Here is a 23,681-nt window from a genome sequence, read left to right on the forward strand (position 1 = left end):
CAAAAAAAAACACGTACTTAAAGGAAACTTAAACTTTTATTCTAAAAGAGAAAGAGACACAATGAGACTGACAAGATAAAGTCAACTCAAAGTAAGGGAGTTAAGCCAATTCAAAGTTAAGGCTTCTGAATACAGGGTTGTAGGGATTATTTATTCCATTCCACTTATGGCCTGAAGTACTTGAGGCCCAAGGCATGCTGCTTTGGGGCCCCTTTAAGGATGGCTGACATCAGAGGGTGCCGTTTTCTTCCAATCTATTAGGCTGGGGAGGGATGCAAACACAGCAAAGACTATGCTTACAGAAGGGCATGGCACTGTGAGAATAAACCCGTGTGTCGAGGGAAACATCTCAAGTGAATGCATATGTGTCTATGTGTGTTGACGAAGATTCATAATTTAAGAGTTATTGTATGAGATGAGGGAGTTCACATTTAGGGTGACTTGGGCTTTATATAAATAGACAGGGGCTCAGAAATATTTTTCAATAAAGGGCCAGATGGTGAATGTTCTAGGTTTTGTATGTTCTAAGAAAACTTTATTTATTTCATATAATCCCATATGAATTCTATACCAAAGGCCGGCAGGGTGCAATAACTGTAATGTAATAATTTTGGGTTCTTATTGACCTTAGTCTATAAAATGCCATGGAAAACACAGGAATCAGTGAGGAATGAAGTCAGTTGTCTGCATGCTAGTTGCCAATGAGTTTCCACACTCCTTGGAATGGCCAGAAAGGCCATACGTGCTCGCACCCTAACCTTGGGCTTTCACTCCACCACTTCTACTTCAATAATTTCACTCCACTATTCTAGCTTTTATTGACAGCTGGGCTGCCAAAGGAGAGCAAGGGTGGCTATCTTATACTAGACAGAATACACTTTAACTCAAAATAGTCACAAGAGACTAAAAAAGGTCATTGTAATAATAATGAATCAATTTATCAAGAAGATATACAATTGTATGTATTTATGCACCAAACATCAGAGCATCTAAATATATAAAGCAAATGCTTATAGAACTGAGAGGAGAAATAAACAGCAATACAATAATAGTAGGGGAGTTTAATACTCCACTCTCTACAATGGATAGATCTCCCAGAAATAAAATCAATAAAGTAACAACAGATTTGAACAACACTATAAGTGAATGATCCTAACAGACACCTAACATTCCATTCAATAGCAGCAAAATACATACTCTTTTCAAGTACACAATGAAAATTCCCTAGAATAGATACTATGTTAGGCCATAAAAAAAAAATCTTCGGTTCATTGAAATGATGTCAAATATCTTTTCTCATCACAAACAAATAAAACTAAAAAACAGTAACAGGAAGAATTTTGGAAAATTCACAAATATATGGAAACTAAATAACACAGTCCTGAACAACCAATAGATCAAAAAAGAAATCACAGAATTAAAAGAATCTTGAGACAAAAATGGAAATACAATGTGCCAAAACTTATAGAACACAGCAAAAGCAGTTCTATGAAGAAAGTTTATGGTTATGAATGTGTACATTAAGAAAAAAAAAGCATCAGATAACCTAACTTTACACTTTAAGGAACTAAAAAAGGAACAAAGCCCAGATTAGTAGAAGAAAAAAATAATAATAAATTAGGACAGAAATATCTGATTGCTCATGAAATCTCTAATCTTTAATGAAATAGAGAATAGTAAACCAATAAAAATATGAATAATAATGAGTTGTTTTTTTTAAAAAACATGAACAAAATTTAGAAACTTTTAGCTGACTAATGAAAAAAGAGGACTCAAATAAATAAAACTATAAATGAAACAGTGATGTCGCAAGTGATACCAGAGAAATACAAAGGATCATAAGAGGCTACTATGAACAACTACATATAAACAAATTGGATAACATAAATGAATAAATTGCTGGAAGCATACACTCTAATAAGACTGAATCATGAAGAAATAGGATATCTGAATAGACTAGTAATGAGTAAAGAGATCAAATCAGTAATCAACAACCTCCCAACAAAGAAAAGCCCACAACCAGATTACTTCATTGGTGAATTCTACCAAACATTTAAAGAAGAATGAATGCCAATCTTACTTAAACTCTTCCAAACAAGTTGAAGAGAAGGGAACACTTCCAAATTCATTTTATGAGGACAGCATTACCTTGGTACCAAAGCTAGATAAGAACACTACAAGAAATGAAAATTAAAGGTCAAAGTCCCTGATGAAAATAAATAGAAAAATTTTCAACAAATTACTAGCAAATTCAACAGCAGTTTAGAAGGACAGAAGTTACCCCTGGAATTCAAAGATGGTTCAACATATGGAAATCAATAAATCTGATATATCACATTAACAGAACAAAGGATAAAAATCATATGATCATCTGAATATATGGAGAAACAGCATTTGACAAAATTAACCATCCTTTCATGATTTAAAAAAAAAAACACTCAACAATTTGAGTATAGGATGAATGTACTCCAACATAATAAAGGCAATATATGACAAGCCCACAGCTGTCATCATGCTCAATGGTAAAAAGCTGAAGGCTTTTCCTCTAAGGCCAATAACGAGATGAGATGCCCCTACTTGCCACTTCTAAGCAACATAGAACTAGAAGTCCTCAACAAAGCAACTAGGTAAGAAAAAATAAATAAATAGAAGACAGTCAAATCATTGTCTCTATTTGTAGATGATATAATCTTATCAAAAACCTTACAGACTCCTTATAGACCAATCTTACTCAAATTTATTAAAGTTGCAGAATTCAAAATCAACATACAAAAATCAAGTACATTTCCATACATTAGTAATAAATATCTGAAAATGAAATAAAGAAAACTATCCATTTATAGTAGCATCAAAAATAATAAAATACTTAGGAATATATTTAACAAAGGCAGTGAAAAATCTGTATTCTGAAAACTATAAAACATTGAAGAGAAAATTGAATAAGACACAAATAAATGTGAAAATATTCCATACTTATGAATCAAAAGAATTTATATTGTTAAAATGCCCAGACACCTAAAACAATCTATACATTCATTGCAATCCCTATCACAATTTCAAGGGCACATCAAAAGAGAAAACAATCCTAACACTCATATGGAAACACAAAAATCCCAAATAGCCAAAGCAATCTTGAGAAAGAGGAAAAAAGCTGGAGACGTCACACTTACCAATTTCAAACTACCTTACAAAGGTATAGTAATCAAAACAGTATGGTACTGGCACAACAACAGACACACAAACAAGTGGAACAGAATTGAGAAGCCCAGAAATAAACCCATGCATATAAAGTCAACTAATATTTGACAAAGATGTCAAGAGTACACAATGACAAAAGGATAGTCTCTTTAATAAGAGATGCTGGGAAAACTGGATAACCACATAGCACCTCTGTCTTATACCACTCACAGAAATTAACTTGAAATAGATTAAAAACTTCAATGTGAGACCTTAAACTGTTGGTCAGGACAAGATACTATTTATCATACCCATATATGCATTAAGATCAAAAACAAAAGTACTCAAACTTGCAGAATGAGTGTCAATGAAAATCTCTGAAAAAATAATAAATATAGAGGGAGTTGGTGAATCAGAAGTGTTTTAACAGTCTCTAAGTAGAAGCAAAAAAAAAAAATGGGCTAACTCTATATGATAGCAAGATAGACTTAAGTCTTAAGAGACTTACAAGCCAATGAGTTTTAAATTCTTTATAAATTCTCTTAAATTATGAACCATCAGAGATATTGGCAGAGGACAATACTGTGTCATAAAACAAATATTGATGACTTTGGTTGAAAGCGATTTAGAGTAGGACCCTGAATCTGATGAAGTTTTAGCAACTAATTTCTTTAGCCTAAACTTTTCTTTTTATGTATTCTCAAAAGTGATATATGAAAAAGTTCTACACCTTGCTGGAAGAGTTTTTTTTAACATATAAAATAAAAATCCTAAATGATAAAAAATTATTGTGTCCTTTGTATCTTTAATAAGTAAGATTTTAGAAAATTTATTAATAATACATAAAATAAAAATGGCACATCTTACAATTGAAGCACCTTAGTACTTCATCTATAGTGTCTGTGTACAACTATATTAAATGAAGAATAGCAGTTTTTTTTTTTTTTTAGAGGAAGAGAGAAAGAAAGAGAAAAAATAGAAAAAAAAGAAAAAGAAAAAAAAAGAATGAAGGAAAGAAAGAAAGGGGAAGAGAAAGAGGAAGAGAGAACAGGGGTGTTGCTTTATTGCCCGGGCTAGAATGCAGTCTAAAAATGGGTATGCCTGTAATTGTGTTTAATAATAGAGACATGAAAAAAATGAGGGTAGAAAATAATTAACAAGCAGCCAACCAATATTTCATTTAAACCTGTAAATAGGTGTGATATGGTACTGATGAGAGTGTATATTTTGTGTATTTAAAGTGGAGAGTTCTATAAATGTTAATTAAGTCTACTTGTTCCGGATATGAGTTCAAGTCCTGAATATCGATGTTAACTTTCTGTCTCATTGATCTGTCTAATATTGATGTTGAAGTCTCCCACTATTATTGTGTGGGAGTCCAAGTCTCTTTATAAGTCTTATATATCTGGGTATTCCTGTATTGGGTCCGTATATATTTAGGATCTTTAGCTCTCCTTGTTACATTGATCCTTTTATCATTATGTAATATCCTTCTTTGCATCTTTTGATCTTTGTTGCTTTGAAGTCTATTTTATCAGCAAAAATTGCAACTCCTGCTTTCTATTTATTTATTTTTGCTCTCCATTTGGTTGGTTAATTTTTCTCCATCCCTTTGGTTTTGAGTCTTTGTGTATCCTTGCATGTGAGATGGATCTGGATGTAGCATACCAATGGGTCTTGGCATTTTTTGCCTGTCTGTGTCTTTGGATTGGGGGATTTAGTCGATTTAAATTTAGAATTAATAACAATATATGTGAGTTTGATACTGTCATTTAATGTTAGCTGGCTGTTTTGCCCATTAGTTGATGCAATTTCTTAATTATGTTGATGTTCTTTACTTTTTGGTAGTTTTTAGAAAGGCTGATACTGGTTGTTCCTTTCTATGTGTAGTGGTTCTTTCAGAGGCTCTTGTAAAGCAGGCCTGGTGGTGATGAAATCTCTGAGTGCTTGCTTGTTCAAAAAATATTTTATTTTTCCTTCGCTTATGAAGCTTAGTTTGGCTGGATGTAAAATTCTGGGTTGAAAGTTCTTTTCTTTAAGGATGTTGAATATTGGTCCCCACTCTCTTCTGTCTTGCAGGGTTTCTCCTGAGAGATGTGCTGTGAGTCTGATGGGCTTCCCTTTGTGGGTAACCTGACCTTTCTCTCTGGCTGCCCTCAGTATTTTCTCCTTCATTTCAACCCTGGTGAATCTGGCGATTATGTGCCTTGAGGTTGCTCTTCTTGAGGAATATCTTTGTGGTGTTCTCTATATTACCTGGAGTTGAATATTGTCCTGCCTTGCTAGGTTGGGAAAGTTTTCCTGAATAATATCCTGAAGCGTATTTTCCAGCTTGGATTGTTTCTCTTCGTCACATTCAGGTACACCTATCAAACGTAGATTAGGTTTTTTCACTTAGTCCCATATTTCTTGGAGACTTTGCTCATTTTTTTTATCCTTTTTTCTCTAATCTTGTCTTCTTGTTTTATTTCATTAAGTTGCTCTTCGATTTCTGTTATCTTTTCTTCTGCTTGATCAATTCGGCTGCTCAAACTTGTATATAGTTCGCGAAGTTCTCGTGTTGTGTTTTTCAGCTCCATTAATTCACTTATATTCCTCTCTAAATTGTGTGTTATTGTTAACATTTCGTCAAACCTTTTTTCAAAGTTCTTAGTTTCTTTGCATTGGGTTAGAACAAGTTCTGTTAATTCCCAGAAGTTTCTTACCGTCCACTTTTTAAAGTCTGCTTCTGCTAATGGAACACACTCGTTCTCCATCAGGCCTTGTTCTGTTGCTAATGGGGAACTGTGGTTCCCTGTAGAGGGAGAGGCGTTCTGATTTTGGGTATTCTCAGCCTTTTTAGGCTGTTTTCTTCCCTTCGTTATAAATTTGTCCACTTGTGGGCTTTATAATTACCGTCTTTATAGTCAGGTTTCTGAATGGACGATCAACTTGTTGATTCCCGGCGCTAGAATCTGAGCAACCCACTGCGCCGGCCAAAACAGCGGCGTTAAGATTGATGGTGCTTTTCTGACTCTGCACCAAGAACCGCCGCTCCAAGGCAGCGGCAAAACCGCCTCACCGGCCTCAAGAGTCGCGCTGGTGACATGTGGGGCTCCTCTGCTGGGAATCTCCTGGTGAGTGAGCAACAAAAATTGATCTGAAAGTGTGACGTCCTCTCGTTCTCTGCGCTTTCAGTGGGAGCTACAATCCCGAGCTGCTAGTGATCAGCCGTCTTGGATCTCTCTCCAGAATAGCAGTTCTTGCCTTCAAACAATAGCAAGTAAACTACGACCTGAGATGGAATTGGAAGCTACCGCCCTACTCTGATACTACCTTAGTATTTTATCACTATCAAATGTATCAAATAGTGAACAATAACAAATGAGGTGGTAAACAGGTTAAAAGGGCAGTTTTGCCTTCAGAACACTATCAAGAAAAATTGTCTAAGACTTGACAATAGATAAAAGAGATTCCTGGGTGTCACTGTGGTGGAAGGTTGGGTGTTGCTCTACAGACTCTCTGGGATTATCTGGTTCTATGTATTTCCTTGACCAGCTTTATATTCACTAGACTATTTTACGCATCTGTAGAGGTAGAAGGTAATGTGTAGAAAACTTGTAGTAATGAAAATGAGATTTGTTCATATCAATGAAAATGAATTTTGTCTGACAGAAAGAAAGAATATGTGGTATTTTCCTGTATATTAGTCAGTTTGGAAATTTTCAGGGCTCCTGAATTATGTGTATTTTTATGGATATATTCAGTTTTCCTGAATGTGTGTGTATTATGGATCCATGTGTATATTCATATAGCCAAAATTCATAACCAATATACAGTCATGCTTTGCTTAACATGAAGATACATTCTGAGAAATATGTTGCTAGTAATTACAAGTTTTGATCCTAACATTCACTTAAGGCTACACACATCCTTGAGTTTGTGGTACTAGATGGAGTGAAGGGGTGAGAGGTGTCCAGGTGGTGGTGTCTGAGTGGAAGCCACAGTGAGAACTAGAGACAGCTTACAATACAAAGGAAAGGCAAAGGCTGAAGTGAGAAGCCACCAGAGGCAGGAACTTGGAGCCCGAGATGAGAAGACATAAACCTGACACCGAAGAATTCTCTGAGATACTAGAAGGGATCATAGATTTCTCCTAACATGAAAAATGGAGGTTTGGGGCAATTTTTTTCTAAATCTTTAAAGACAAGATGATTGCAGCAAACTAGGGGATTTGAACAAATTCAAGAGGCCTGCATAACTTTCTTACTGGTTAGATACATGTGAACTTTATACATGTATAATCTAATTTTACACATGTACACAGGCATACATGCTATATACACCAACATTATTACTATAGCAGTGAATATACCTTTTATTCTTCTATGTTTTTTAACTTTAAAATTATAGGTCAGTTATGCAGTATAATTTTAATGAACTGGTTCTGTACATTTACATGGTATACATAGAGACATATAGAAAACCTAAACAATTTAGCTTAAAACTTTATAATTTTAGTGTCCAAGGTATTTAACCAATATGAGAAATTTGATTAGACACTAAAATATTCATAAAACCGAAACAGGGACCAGCATTTTTAATTGAACTGATATCCTAAAACATAATTTTGGTTGTTGAATTCCAGATTGAAAATATGATTAAGAAGAAAACAAATGGTAAAACTGCCCTAGAAAACTAAATAATATTGCTGCCAAAATGAGTAATAGGGTATGACCAAACTTGATCTCATTTGAAAAGAGATACAAAGACTTTCTGAGAATAGAAAGTTCCATTAAGTTAGTTTGTTCCTCAAGATGCAAATGTATACAGTATTTTGCATGAATCAAAAATATGCCTGAGCAGTGATTCTTCATAGCCAAGAACACAGCCTGTGTATGAAGGTCCAAGTGTTATGTATTCTGTGTATGGCAACATTGCTAGTGCAGGATCTGCTTTTCAAAGAGAGGAGAAAGGGCTCTCCCAACGAGGTAAGAATCCTATGGAAAATGGAAAACACCAAGGGCTATACAGGGGTGTTTTGTAGATGAAATAAATCTCTAGTTGATTTGATTCATAGAAGTAGAAGAGAAAGTGGCTCACTTGCTATGTGTGCACCGAAAAATGAAACAGTAGCCAGAGGAGTTGCAAAAAAAATTTCCCACATGGACTAAGAAAGATGGCGATGGAAATCCAGCTTGATTCTGAGCAGACTTTCTGTGTAAACCTGCCTTGACCTAAAAGGTATTCCCCTCCCCCTTTAAAGTATCTTCGAGGAATAATTAGCTGTCCAATTATTGGCAAGTCCTAATATATTAGGCTTGTGCTTTTGCCTGGTCTAGGGCACATCTGCATTTTTATCAATTGGATGCAATAAATAAAACTGGGGAAAACCTACGATTTCAGCTTTCAGCATTGCTGACCATTGGCTCCCATGCCATTGCTCTTGTTTCGTCAAGAATGTGGTTCTTCAGAGTTAACCTTCTAAGAAAATTTATGAACCTTATAATTGCAATTGTGAGTTCATGCCCTTCAATATTACCATAGAGACTGGGATTCTTAAAAGTTAAAGGATTGCCAGGAATCACACAGCCAGGGCTAGAAGCCATGGCTCCCTGTATACTTTGTCTCAAGGTCATACTGGTCAGACCATGTTTGGATCAAAACATGAGCCTAAGGGTATGATACTTTGCTCTTGTCACTGGCTTACACTTTATTCTTTACTTGCACACCTGTCTATATGCACTTTTTCTAAGAAAACATTAAACCATAATATACTTTAGGTCTTTGTCAACATTTTATTCTACCTTAGGTAAACAGACAAAGGATTACTATCCAATACTTCACTTATTAATAGATATAAAAAATTATTGATACCAAAGGTATTCATTCTGTGTAACATTTAGAGAAAAAAATCTAATATATATCATAAAAAAACTTATGAAAATGTGAAATAATAACACAATGTTGATATAGGTAAGAATTTTTTTATGTCAAATTTTTCTAAATTCACCTAGCAATAACAAATGTAAGAAAGATGTTTTAATGCTGGTTTTATATTTTATATGAAAACGTGATCCTTTTCAGAGGAGATCTTCTATAATACTACTTTCCTATTTGGTTATTAACCTAAATGATGTTATTCCACTGGATTTCATATGTGTTGCAGGTCCTGCTGGGAAATCATAAAACTGGGCTCATTTAGGAGGAGGCAATGTGGCTATATCAGAAAAGCTGCCATATGTGAAACCTCACTTTATGCCTGTTGAAATTTTTGTATTTCAGGTTTCCCAGGGACATGTCCATTGTGCTATTGTGTAATTTTATCAGCATGAACTTCTGCTGAATATTTTTCCTTCTTTTCAAAATCCATATTTTAGTAGAACTAACTTCAAAACTTAATGTTGCAACATCTGTGCCCATACACCTGGGAGCCATAGAAGATGTATCCTGAAGATTATCTACATTTTCTAATATAAAATGCTACAAAAAGACAGAAAAACATTATATATTTTTCCTGGTCTGGATTTTTTTTTTTAAAGGAACCACTTTCTGCCTCCTTAAAAGGATTCTTACAATAAAAGATAACTAATACTTCTAAAATTATAAGGAATATCTTTACAAATGTAATAAAATACTCATTGGATTTTTAGAGATAATTCTTAATACGTATGTACAACTTTTGATTAAGAGACAATTTTGTGAACACAAAATATGGAGCTATAGTCTTAAAACATTTTCAAACAAGACTTTTTATAACTAAATCAAAAGAAAGTAAAAAGAATTTGCTGCTTTGAATTTATTTACTACGTTTCTTTTGTGGATCTACCAACAGCTCAATGGTATCTTATTTAGAAAATAGAAATTATGGTTTTATTTATTTCTGAAGTAGAAGATTGAGATACTGACAAACAAGAAAGTGTTTATGAATGGAGAGAAATGCTTTTCACCTGGCTTCCTTCCATTAGTTGTTTAATCTCTTTAGAATAAAATATGTAGCAATGTAAAGCATTTAGAGCCATATCAAAACTGCCTTCATGAAATGGTGCTGCCAATCATATGGGTGGAGCCAGTTGTTGTTGAAGGATAATGTAGAATATGTGACTTTCTACAGATTCAAAATAGTTAAGAAGGACAATGAATGGACTTGGGGAAATCACATGTGGATTTTCTTGACTTTGTAATCAATTTATCAAATTATGATAAATACTAAATACTTATGGAGTGCATTCTATGTGTCACACATTATTTTAATTGCTTTGCACATGTTACTCATTAAATTTTCACCATAACTGTATGTGACAGGTACTTTTGCAATCATCATCTTACAGATGAAGAACCTGAAGAGATAGGTTAAGTAACTTGTCCAAGGTCATCCAGCTTGTCAGTGGTGGAGCAGAGCTAGTGCAGAAGGCCAGGAGTCTGCATTACCTACTTTTCCTATGACTACTTTTCATATACACAACAAAATAGCTTTTCACTCTTACTTTGATGCAAAGTATAAGATGACAAAGGTGATGCATTTAAAATTATTTCAAATTTAAACACCAGAAATATTCAAGGTAGGGCCAAGCGGAATATCTATGCTGAAGACGGGAAGGGAAAATGTGGTTAATTCAAGATTACCAGCATTGGCAGTCATCTTACAGTGAAAAGTCAAATTTTAACAAAGAAATTCAACCTCATAGTTGCTCAAAGTAAGTAGCGGAACTTCACCTTGCTTTTTTCCCACATGCCATTCCACCGTTATCAGAAAAAGATTGGCATATTTACAAGGAAGAGGGAAAATGAGGGTATTTAATCCTTCAGGCTTCAGAGTAGTGTTCAATGCTTGGGAAGGCTCTGGGAGAAGGGAAACATGTCAATGTGTGCTGAATGCCAGCTTTTTGCTTATAGGTCAAGTCAAAAAGAGGAAAATGTACAGCTGTTTGATGTTCCCTTTTACCATTTGCATTTCTTGAGGCACAATGAACAAAGCAAACAATTTCTGCTACAGAGAAATTAAGGTAACATGCACAGCATTGTCTATTTTACATTTTAAAACTGCAGTTGAAGAGAGGAAGACCATGTATCTGATTCTGAGTAAGGGTTATATCAATTCTCAGTTATCAATGTTAGACATGAAATAACTTCAAATATACCCTTTATTTGACTTGACGGGAACATGGATTCATGAGTCTGAACTGGGATTTGCAATAAAGGAAAGGTTATTAGAGGCATAGGCATGGAAAAATATTGTGCTGTAAATGCAGTCAAAATTTTAAGTGTCAAAATCGCTCACATGGTTTAGCAATTAAACTGTGTCAATGCCCCTGCCAAGAAGAGTTCATAATTTGGAAGCTGTAGTTGCTATTGACCTGATTTTACAATTGAGATCATGTCGAATTTTAATTTGGAAACAAAATTGATCACCGTGTTCTATAAACAAGGCCTGTCAAGTTATTACTCTGCAACTGCTTTGAAAATACATATTTCTTTAAAAGTAGTATGATTTATGATATACTGTAACAAAAATTATTTTATGAGCTTCTTTTAAGACATTGCTTTATATTTAAAAATCGAGTTCTTTTAGTTCTTCAGTAAACACTAAGTTACTCTGATAATAGTTTTTAAGAAAATATTTTTCAAAAGATTTCTATCTTCACTCCAATACATTGGTTTCTTGGCCCAAATGCTGCTTCAATATTTACGGAGTGTTCATTCCTCCTGAGTTTTCAGAAATCATTATAATGCTCAGTTCTTTTTTTAAAAACAGTATTCAATATTATTGCATCCTAATATTAGCAAACAAAGCCTGCAATTGAGGTTCATATAACATGCATATTTTACATACACTGTTTCTTTAATTGCTACTATAGGAAGGAAGGCAGATCAATACAAAAAGGCCAGTCTATTTGCTTTAAAGCCATTTCAGATTTTCTGTGAACTTTATCCCTCTAGTCCATCATTTTGATTTCTTTTAGGCTTTCTCAATACAATAATTTTAGAAATTTAAATGGAATCTAAATGAATAACAAAAACATCCTTATGCTACAAGTAGTTGCTAAAACTACTTGTTCCAAGCATCTTCTTTTGCTACTTCTAGATTTTATTCTACTTTCAAAAGCAGATTTGGGGTAAAGGAAATGTTCATTTTCCCCCTTTACAAGCTGTAATTGCATGAGGATAGCTTTGATGGTTGAATTCTAGGCAGGAATCCAAATAAAGCCTCTATTCTTGATGGGTTAACTGAAGAGCAGCCCTACCTTTTTCACCTTCAGTTTCTTCTTGGTCATCTGTTAGTGGAATCACTTGAGGTTGGTCCACAATCACGGCATCTTCTTGCGATGAAAGTTCTAAATAGAATGAGACAGAAGGACACTCAGGGATGTTTCAGTTGGAATTGTTGCGAGAATACAGTGACTATGGCATAGAAAGTTAGAGTTCTTTCTTCCCCCTTCAAGTTTCAATAGGTCCACCAAGTTGACACTATTGCTCTCCTCCAGTAATCACTGCCTAAAACACACACACATACCACTCACATACACAGGTATATATAGATGTCATGGTTCACAGTTTCATCTCATTCTCTGATAATATATTTGGGTTTCAGTACCTTCCGTTTCCATATATGAGTTCTGGGACTCTGTTTCAATTTTTATTTCATTCTTCGTTGAATCATTCTCTTGCCCTGTTAAAAATAGTGATTGAAAGAGAAAAGAAATGTGATATGCATGACCACAGCTTTATCCCTGACCTTCAGAAACCATGCTTTAATCATGCACGGAGAGATAGAGAACAGTTTGGGAACCAAAGTGGAGGGCAAAGTTACCATTTTTCCAATCATCCGATGTATATCAATTATTTTCTGAGAAATATCCTGATAATTTAGGCAAAAAATCTTTTTTTTTCCTTGAAACTGATTTGAAACTGGCATACTTCTTTAGCTTATCAATGCACAGGATATGGATGGAGGACACAACCTGGAAAATTTCAAATTTTACAATAATTTCCAGGCTGTATGGGTTAACTACATTTAATTTCCTTTTAAGATATTAATATTTCCCATAGTGAGGATTCCTAGAAAATGAAAACATTACTTACACTTTCATTTTTCCATCAACAGAGCATAGAAACTTGAGTAACGTGGGCACATGGTAACTAGGGGGTATAACAGCTCAACCATTCTCTTCAGACACATACTAAATACAGCAAAGGTCAGGAGAGAATTCAGCCGACTCTTGATTACTCCTAGGCTGATTAACTAGTAATAGTTTTTCTTCCACACCCCTTGGCTTCTCCTCCTACCCTCCCCTGTAGAGTTTAAAACATTTAAGTGCTTATTAAGAGAGGAAATTGAAATCTGTCCATTTTGCCTTGGGCTAATGAAAGATTCTGTGCTGAGGATATTTAACTATGGAATTAAAAAAAATATTCTAGAGCTAGGGTTGGTTATAGGTGCAAAGCAGACTAAGAGGAGCTTGAACTCTGCCTGATTCCATTCCTGTGGTAGCATTATGCTTTTGACTTTTCTCTACCTCTTCCTGTAAGAGGATTATATTTCCCTGTCTGTGACAGTGTGACATGCAGCGGCCCTTGTGGGACAATTGTATGTTCCCATCTCATTGACACAGGCCTGTTCATGTGGCTTGTTTAGGAAATGGCACTGGAACAGGTGTCAAGCGTACTGCAAATGACCAGAACCCTTAAGATCCACTGTATGTTGCCTGCAGCTCTTCTGCCCCTAATAGAGCATGTTCCTTTATCTAGATCCTGAATGGAAAGCATGTGGAACACAGCCAAGCAGGGCCAAGTAGAGACACAACCAACCTTTTTCTTGAGCCCCCAATGTGACTTTTGGGGTTATTTGTTACTGCAGCAAAGCTGACTCATATAATCTCTCATCTTACAGCTTCCTCTCTGATACAATTACTTTTAAACCTTCCATGATACTACTTGCCCTTGATTCATTCTCTGCTAGCATGACACAGATGGGGGGAAAATCATGTTTTTTGTGTAATATCCACTCCCCCTGAGCTCAATTTTAATCAAAATGAGCCAATAAAATAATTAAAACTAAAGCATATTTATCTATTTGATCACTGAATATAAAAACCTCAAGCTGTTTTTGATGATTTTCTTTCATCACTCCTGAAGTTCAGTGAAATGCCATCTTTATGATTCTGCAAAACATTTCTGTTTTCCCAGTTTCCAGTCTCCTGTCTTCTCTCCTCATTTAAGGATATATCGTCTGTCTCTTGGATCTTTCGTTTTCTTCTCCTTTATTCTATTTTGTGATTTGATAGCGAAAGGCCTTTTAAAATTTGAACTTGTTCAAGACCGTTCTGAAAAACCCCATTCATCCTCATTCTTCCCCGTCGCTGCTCAAAGTATGGCCATGGACAAGCAACACTGGAATTACCTGGGAGCTTTTTAAAAATGCAGAATTTCAGGCCTCATCACAGACCTACAGGATCAGAGCCTGCATTACATAACAATATGTCCATGTGATTGGTATGCAAATTAAAGCTTGAGAAGCACTGACCTAGAAGATGTAAGTGAATCTGCAAATTATTGATCTCATAAAAAATGCCAGACTGTCCCTAGATACTTCACATGTATTATCTCTAATCATCACATTAGCCCTGGAAAGTAAGTGCTGTGATCTCAGTTCTGCTTTCAAAAATCATAACTAGCTCTACCTGACTACAATCCCTCTTTTTTTTTTTTTTTTTGCCTGAAAACGTCTTTATTTTGCTTTTTAGCTCTTAAAATTGAGATCTACTTGCATACAGTAAAATGTATAAATCTTAAGTAAATATATTTATGACTCTTTAGATATATACACATGAATTTTCCTATGTAATTACCATCCAGATCAAAAACAATTTTCTTACCAGTGGCTTCCTCCACTGTGTAACAGTGTTGTGTGTTTTTGAGATTCACTTAAATATAATATTCAGCATATGTTCTTTTGTATCTTAGTTTTTTTTATAACTGTTGTCTGTGAAATTAATTCCAGTTGCTGTGTGCCTTAATTGTTTATTCCTTTTCATAGATATATACTATTCTAATATCTGAATATACTATATCATATGAGTGTTGAATTGTTTTCAGTTTGAGGCTGTTATGAATAACACCGCTAAAAACATTTTTGAATGTTTCTTTTGGCAGATATATTTTAATGGACTCATATCACTTGGGTATAAACCAAGTGACCGAGAACAAGTAGGTTATATAATAGGGAATATGTATGTTTAGCCTTACTAGATTTTACAAAACAGTGTTCTAAGGAATTTGTTCCGTAAAGAATCCTTATACATACTTCTGCCAGAAATGTGTAAGGATTCCATTTGCATCCTTTATTCTTTAGATTATGTCATGTTACTATGAGCCACAAAATACGTAGCAGAAAGCAATTTAAAATCTTTCACCCCAACCCAGTTTCACCCTTATCACCTTTGGATACTATACAGAATGATAATGATTGTACTACTGGTTATTCATTCTACAATGTATTATATGCCATCAGTGGTAAACATATCTGGTGGTCGGAGTAGATCTTCAGTAAGATAGAGACAGTGCTTATCCTCAAAAAACATACAGTTGCTGGAACACAAGCATTATATGTGAAAAAGGTTCTTTCTATTAAGATATAAAACAGAATTTCTACTTTTTGAGGAAAAAATCACTTTGAGCAGATTTTTGGATTATGGGAAATTGTGTGGAATAAAGACTATATTAGACAACAAAATGAAGGCTGATATACTCTCAGTAAATTAAATGAAACCAGGACATTTAAATACTCTCAGTAAATTAAATGAAACCACGACATTCATGTAAAATTCTAAAATCAATTTTATAAAATCAGCCTCTAGAAATAGGATGGGAGCACTTCAATCCCATTTCTGATGAAATTGGGCCACAGGTTTTGCCTTTCAGGTCTGCTATAGATAAGCTTAGACAACAGAATGACTGCATGGAGAGAAGGATTCTGTTATAGAAAGTAAAGGCAATATCTTCAATTGATCCCCTGGCAATGTCTTGCTTGGAGAGCTATTTCCCGCTGTTCAAACAAAGAATGTACTAAAAATTAAAACATAATGTAATTATGCTGAGAGAAAATACTTCTGTAAAAGATATGTTCAGAAAAACAAAAACTGTAGAAAGTGTCTTTGTATTTACCTGAAATATAAGAATTGATGGGTAAGGAAATGAGAAGATTAAATTAATAGAAAATTGATATAGACATTAAGAAACAAATGTTTTAGTTCTCAAACTCGAGTTCACTAAGAAAGCAAAGGTAGTGAGCAAAATGAAACGTGAAATGATGATAGATGTAGAAAACAGAAAATAGCAATGAATTTCTAATCTAAGGATTACAGGAAGTCTAAGCAGCAACATTTCATCCAACTGAAGGTAACCACTAAGTGACATATTATGAGATTTAAAAAGATTGTAGAAGGTAGAATGAAATTTCACTTTTTTAAGCATACACATAACATGTGCCCTTATACACATTTATATTAGCAGGGGCAAAAACTGAAAGGCTGTATCTCAAATGTTAACACTGATTATCTTTCAATGGTTGTTGAGATTTAAATTCATGGTATTTTAATTTTGCTAACCTACATTTTATAACAATTGCATATTATATAATTTATTATAACAAAACAATTTCAAAAATGAGGAAAAATGCTCTTAGTGATAGCTTAGAAGAAAAAATTCTAGCTAAAAGGTATGTTTGTGTAAGTCACGTGTCTAACCAAATTTAATTACTTTTTCTCAGTCTCTATTTGCACTCTAGAAACACTTAAGAAATAGAATTTTTAAGCAAAATTCTTGTTTCTTTTTGATGTCTCTCTTTTTTGTCTTTTGGCCAAATCACCTATCTTTCCCTGTGCTCTCTATATACCAACATAATCATTTTCTAAACGTATTACTTTATTTCTTGCCTTTGTACTTAGCACGTGTTTCTAATGACTAAAATATCATTTTTCTTCCTTTCTTATATGGAAGATTATCCTCATCTTTCAAAGCTAAACCAGCAATTTAGTTTTTTGTATAGCATTCTTGGAATCACTAGGCAGGATTAATCATTTTCCTATCTTTGCTTGTTGAGTTCTTTTGCCCATTCATCTATTTATTATCCTGATCACACTGTGATGTAGTTATGTCTGTGTTTGTTTCTCTTACCAGATTGAGAGATAGATTTTGTTTTATTCATATTTTCCTTCCCAGCACCTATTTAATAAGATGTCATCAATGAATGTCTATTTAATTGGACTTCTATTATAAGAGTCATTAAGGACTATAACTTACTTTCTCTTGCATCCTTTAACAGCAAGGTAAAGTCCCTTACATTATTAAATACTCCACACACTATATTTGCTGCAGAGAACCCTGGAATGGGAATAAAGATAACTGGATGTTTTAGGCAAATCACAACCTCTTTGGCACCTAATTTCATCATCTATTGAAAAGAAAAAAGGCTGAGGAACTAGATAATTTCCTAGGTTCACAGGTATGTCTTCAGATGAAGTTTCCAGTCACATTGACATTTGTTTCTTGAGTAGATGATAGTGAGAGGGAACCTTCACTGTTTATTGAGTAAGCTTCATTCTCTATCACTGTTGATAGAGGGAACTGACCATTGCACCTAATCATCTCACCAGGTCCTTGCAGGGACCTTTAACTCAATGTTTGTGATCTGGCTTTGTCTATACCATGAAGGGAAAGAGTAGAGCATCCAGAGAGGGGAAGTGGCCAATCTGTATCTCTGTGTGTCCCCTGGTCCCAGTGCTCCACTTGAAACATTTTCAGAGGATTTAATCAGGAATGAGAAGGTCGCCATTCAATAGATCCTGGGGCACTGCTGAAATGGTGGGCCTGCTTGAGGTGATAACCTGAGGATGCTGATTAACACCAGGGAATTTCAGTGACTTGTCAGGCTTGACCCTTCACTTTAAGGATAAAGTGCTAGTTCAAATCTCTTTTGGAATATTTCTCTTCCTTGCCCTCTAAACCAGTCTCTACTCCTGATCTGTTTCACCTGTGTGCTTTACATATTTTGACAATCTTTTCTTGAAATAGAAGTTTTTTTTTTTCTAATTTTTCTTAAATAAAGTTAGTTAAAAATGAAGGAAGAAACAAAACAGGGTGCCCATCTTTGAAAACGGGGCAGGCTTTGGTATTGCACAAAGACAAGGTATGCCTGAGCACCCAGGCCTGCTGTGTGTTAGAGACTGCTCCCAGGGCTTCCAGCCCATCTGCCTTTCCCCTAAATGCAGGCAGACCTTACACATTCCGTCTTGCTTTCTCAGCCCCATGGGGGCAAGCTTTATGTTCCCCTCTTTACATTCAGACTAGTTGAATTATCCCCAGTGTCCTCTGCCCTAATCCCTCCTGGCTGAGAAAACAAAAGAACACAAAGAATTCCACAGTTTAGGTATGTATTTTTCATACAGTGGACTCAATCAGCCATACTTATGGGAGGGGACCATTAGAACAGATAATCCAAAAATCCATTCACTTTTCTTTAGAAATAGATCACATGATTGTTTCCTGGAGCCTTGGTAATTAAGTTTGGCTCAAGCTAATACTTTAGCTTTAATTAATTTGCATAAAAATTGGTCTGGGGACTTCGGTCTAGAATTAAGCATTTCTAGGGGATAAACCTAAACTCTGTAAATGGACTGTTTCTGAACAATAGCAACAACAATATAATTTTATTGCTTGCAGATTGTTAGATGTTCAAGTTTTCTTTGTTCAAGAACAAAGACTTTCTCTGATGCTTGTATTGAAGAAATCATGTAAATTGTCTCTTTTTGTTAAACTTGAAAGTTGATTGCTGCTAATATTCAAAACCGTACTTTTATAAAAATGTCTAAAACTATCCCAGATTAAAAGTTAAGCCTAAATTAGTGAATTTGATTATCTTCTAGACATCCTTGGTTTTCTCCTAGAGCCAATAAAAGTTACTTTCCTATTGCAAGTTATTTTTGAAATTATTTTTTCCCTTGTAGTTATAAAAGAAATGCAATTTCTTTATGGATACACTAAAAATACATACAAGCATTGAGAATTGTGGGTAATTTTACAACTAAGGGATGGTCAGTTTTAATATTGTGAATTCTCATATTTCTCTTGTATGTGTGTATACACACATAGATGCAGACATATGCACAAATATGTAAATATATCCTTGGATCAAAACATATTTACACTTTGAGTCCTGCTTTTTTATTTCATATTTTAATAAGCATCATCGTCTCTCATTACAATTTTTTTTGGAAATCTTATTTTAAAAGATACATAATATTCCACATTATTGGTGAGCTTTCAGGTGTTTACACTTTTTATTTCTGCCATTAAACACAATATCGTAATGAAAATTAGTATCTCCATACTCTGGGTGGGTGTTATTTTAGGAAAAATCCCTGAGGCATAATTTTTCCATCAATGTATGAACATTCTACCATTTATTAGGTCTTCCCAAAATTGCTGATGAGGAGGTTATGCGTTTCAGTCTCCTTCCTACTAATACTCGAACATGTTTGAAAACGCTATTTCTACTAATTTTGTATATTTTCATCTCCATTTAATCTTACCTGATTCACAAAGAAAAGATACTATTTTATTTGCATTTCTTTATATAATAAAGAGATAGGGCATCTCTTCATATTTATAATGACTGTATATCTTCTTGTGTGACTTATAATGGAGTCTCTTGCCCATTTTCCTCTTAGATTGTTTTATGTTTTTTTCTGATTGGTTCACGAACACTTTCTTTCAAATAAAAAAAATTAGCTCTTTGTCATTAGAAGAGAATATTTTTCCCACTAATTTTCATTTTTAACTTCATTTTAACCTTTATTATGTCAACATTTATCTATTAAAATTTAGTTATTTTCCTCTTTTATGCACTATACTGACATGCATATACATTATAGATATGTGTATGTCTGCATTTCATAACATAAGCATGCCACCATGTGTCTGCAAGTATGTGTTCACAGTTAAAAAAGCAACCTGTAATATTTTTCATTTTGTTGTTTTTTAAAAAGACTTTTTGTAGAGAAGTTTTAGGTTTACAGCAAAATTGAGAGGATGGTACAGATATGTTCCATGTAACTCCTACTGAAGTCCATAACTTACATTAAGGTTCACTCTTGGAACTGTACATTTTATGGGTTTGGGCAATGTATAATGACATGTATCTACCATTCTTGCTTTATACAGAGTATTTTCAATGCCCTAAAAAATCTGTGCTCCTCCTATTCATCCCTCCCCACCCTACAACTCCTGGCTATCACTAATCTTTTCATTGTGTCCATGGTTTTGCCTTTCTAGAATGTCATATAATTGGATTCATACAGTATGCAGCCTTTGGATATTGGCTTCTTTCACTTAGTAATATGCATTTAAGTTTCCTACATGTCTTTTCATGGTTTGATAGTTCATTTCTTTTTAGTGCTGAATAGTAACCTTTGGTTCTTATACTCTAGTATTTTTATAGTTTCATTTTTATGTTTCGTCTCTGCTCCTTCTGGAATTTATGTTGGTGTAAGGAATGAGGTTGGGATTCAGTTTATTTTTCCAAATGGCCAACTAGTGGTTTTAATACCATTTATTGAGTCATCTGTCTTTGAAATGTCAGCAAGAATATGTACTGAAATCCCAGATCTACTTGGGTCTAGTTTTAAACTCTAGAGTCTGTTCCATTGATCAGCCTGTCTATTTCTATAGAAAGGACTACACTGTTAGGCACATTTTTCAAACATTCCATGTCCTTCTTAGTCTATTTGTTCTGTTATTGACAATAATATTGTATCTGTGAACTCCTCATTGCATTTTCAACAGGTTTTTATTTGTATTATATCATGCCATATCATCTGACACATAAAAACCCATCACTATTATATTACATCAGGAATTTAAATTGTTATCAATATAAAATGACCAACTCTTTGTCACTGTAGATATTTTTGCTAGACTTCTAACAAAATAGATTCTAAAGTAGTTTTTCATGTTTTCATTTGTTCCCAAATGAAATATATATTTGTTCCCAAATATATGTTTTTCTAACTTTATATTTTAAAAGCTTTACCTTGAGTTTACGTCAATCTGAGTGTTTTTTGTACTTATTAAAGTAACCCAGTTACATTTACTGTCATAACTATTTGTTTATGTCTCTGTCATCTTATTTGATTCATTATGCTTTTGTCACAGTGCTAGCTATTACTTGCATTGCTGAGTATACTCTCATGTTATCTCTTTGGGAAATTTAGAAAGTAATACATCTTCATTTAATTTTTTTATTATTCTATTTGCAGTTGTTGTATAATTTGTCAGATATATTCCGAAAAGTAACATATTGTCAGAATCCAAAACACGGTGGGATTTTTAATTTTTGAGCTGTATTTATGGAGTTAGCCTAATATGCAACTTTTCCTACTTCCAGCCATAATCTAATATTACAGCCTCTGTCATTGATGTTTCCTTTCTTTCTTTCTTCATTCCCTTCCTCGTTTCCTCGCTTCCTGTTTTAGCCAATTTTATAAAATGTATGTAATTTTTCTATATACATATAGAAAAGCACACAAAAATATGGAGATCTCAATTAAATAAATACAAAAACTATATAATTTTATGATAACCATCTAGCCAGGCAGCCCCCTCATGGCCCCCTCCCAGGGAGTATGTCCCCTCCAATCATCAAAGTTTAATCAAAACCCTGACTGTCATAATGATCAGTACCTAGGTCTTCTTTATTGTTTTATCACCTAAACAAGCCTTTCTAAATGTTATTTTTTTCCTGCTTTTTGAACTTGATATAAATAAGATTATATAGTAAACAGTATGTACTTTTATATCTTCTCTAGCTTAATATTACATTTGTGAGATTCATCATGTTTTTGCATGTCATTGTAGTTTCTAGTTTCCAATGAGACTTTTGATTTTTCTTTTTTTTTTCTTTTTTGATGAGATCTTGCTCGGTCACCCAGGCTGGAGTGCAGTGGTGCTGTCTTTGCTCACTTCAACCTCTGCCTCCTGGATTCAAGTGATTCTCCTGACTCAGCCTCCTGAGTAGCTGGGATTATTGGTGCCCACTACCATGGCTTGCTAATTTTTGTATTTTTAGTAGAGATGGGGTTTCATCATGTTGGCCAGGCTGCTTTAGAACTCCTGACTTCAAGTGATCCGCCCACCTCAGCCTCCCAAAGTGTTGGGATTACAGGCGTGAGCCACTGCACCTGGCCTGATTTATCTTTATCTTTGGCCTCTGTATATAACTTGTGGTTTTTCTCTGATTGTTTTTGTGATTTTTCTCTTTCTTGCTGGTGTCAGGTAAATTGATTATGATGTGCTTAGGTGTAATTTTCACTGAGGTTTCTTATGCTTTGGGGTCATAGAACTTCTTGGATATGTGGGTTCATAATTTCATCAAATTGGGACATTGTAACCACTTTTACTTCAAATATGTTTTCTGTCTCTTCCTTCCACATCAACCCTCAGAGATTCACATCCATGTATATTGTAATTAGAACCACCTTCAAGGTGTCTCAAAGCTCATGGATGCTCTTTTTTCCCCTCAGTCACTTATTCTATGTTTTCCTTTGGATAGCTTCTATTGCTACATCTTCAAATTCTTTAATCTTTTCTTCTATAGCATCGAACCTGCCACTGTTCTCATCGAGTATAATTTTTCAGGCACTATGTTTTGAATCACTTGAAATTCAATTTGGGTCTTTTTATAACTTCTTTGTCTCAAATTAACATGGTCAGTCCTAATTTTAACTTCATAAATATGTGGAATAGAGTTATAACAACTTTTAACATGCCCTTTCATATTACTTCTATCATCTGCATCATTTGTGGATTGAGTTTCACTTACTGACTTTTCTTTTCCTGTGAAGCATGATTTTCTGCTTCCTGTCAAGAACTGTGAAGACTCTGAGATTTTACCCTACTTGAGTTAGTTAGCCAGAATTCCATGAATGCTGACCGAAGACAAAGACTCTTGGTCAAAGATAAAAAATAGTTGATTGTTCAGAGAAATTGCAGTAATCAGAGTGTTAGTGTCTGTTCTCTGAGTCCCAGTTTCCACATGGTGCCGTAGGTGGACCAGCTAATTCCTGCACTCAGTGGGTAATATCATAGGGGAGGAATCTTAAACTTAGAGAATGTATTAGTCTATTTTCATGCTGCTATGAAGCATGGGTAAAGACTGGGTAATTAAAAAGAAAAGAGGTTTAATGAACTCACAGTTCCACATGGCTGGGGAGGACTCATGGCTGAAGACAAAGGAGGTGAAAAGGCATGTCTCACATGGTGGCAGGCAAGAGATCATGTGCAGGTAAACTCCGCTTTATAAAACCATCAGATCTCGTGAGACTTATTCACTATCATGAGAACAGCATGGGAATGCTCACCCCTATGATTCAGTTACCTCCCACAGGGTCCCTCCCACAATACGTGGGGATTATGGGAGCTACAATTCAAGGTGAGATTCGGGACAATAAGTATGGACAATAAGTATGTCT

General features: G+C 34.6%; 1 protein-coding gene across 1 annotated transcript in view; it reads right to left on the bottom strand.

Annotated features, from left to right (window-relative positions):
• The window catches only part of MACROD2 (mono-ADP ribosylhydrolase 2), a 1,539,224-nt gene that overhangs the window by 57,703 nt on the left and 1,457,840 nt on the right, over positions 1-23,681 (bottom strand). Inside the window, exons 12-13 of the mRNA XM_017498618.2 lie at positions 12,752-12,826; positions 12,402-12,491 (exon numbers count right to left, since the gene is read on the bottom strand). Coding sequence (XP_017354107.2) covers positions 12,402-12,491; positions 12,752-12,826 — 165 coding nt within the window. The remainder of the gene's footprint in view (positions 1-12,401; positions 12,492-12,751; positions 12,827-23,681) is intronic.

The sequence above is a fragment of the Cebus imitator genome, unplaced genomic scaffold (assembly GCF_001604975.1).
Source record: "Cebus imitator isolate Cc_AM_T3 unplaced genomic scaffold, Cebus_imitator-1.0 Scaffold246, whole genome shotgun sequence".
Taxonomy (NCBI): domain Eukaryota; kingdom Metazoa; phylum Chordata; class Mammalia; order Primates; family Cebidae; genus Cebus; species Cebus imitator.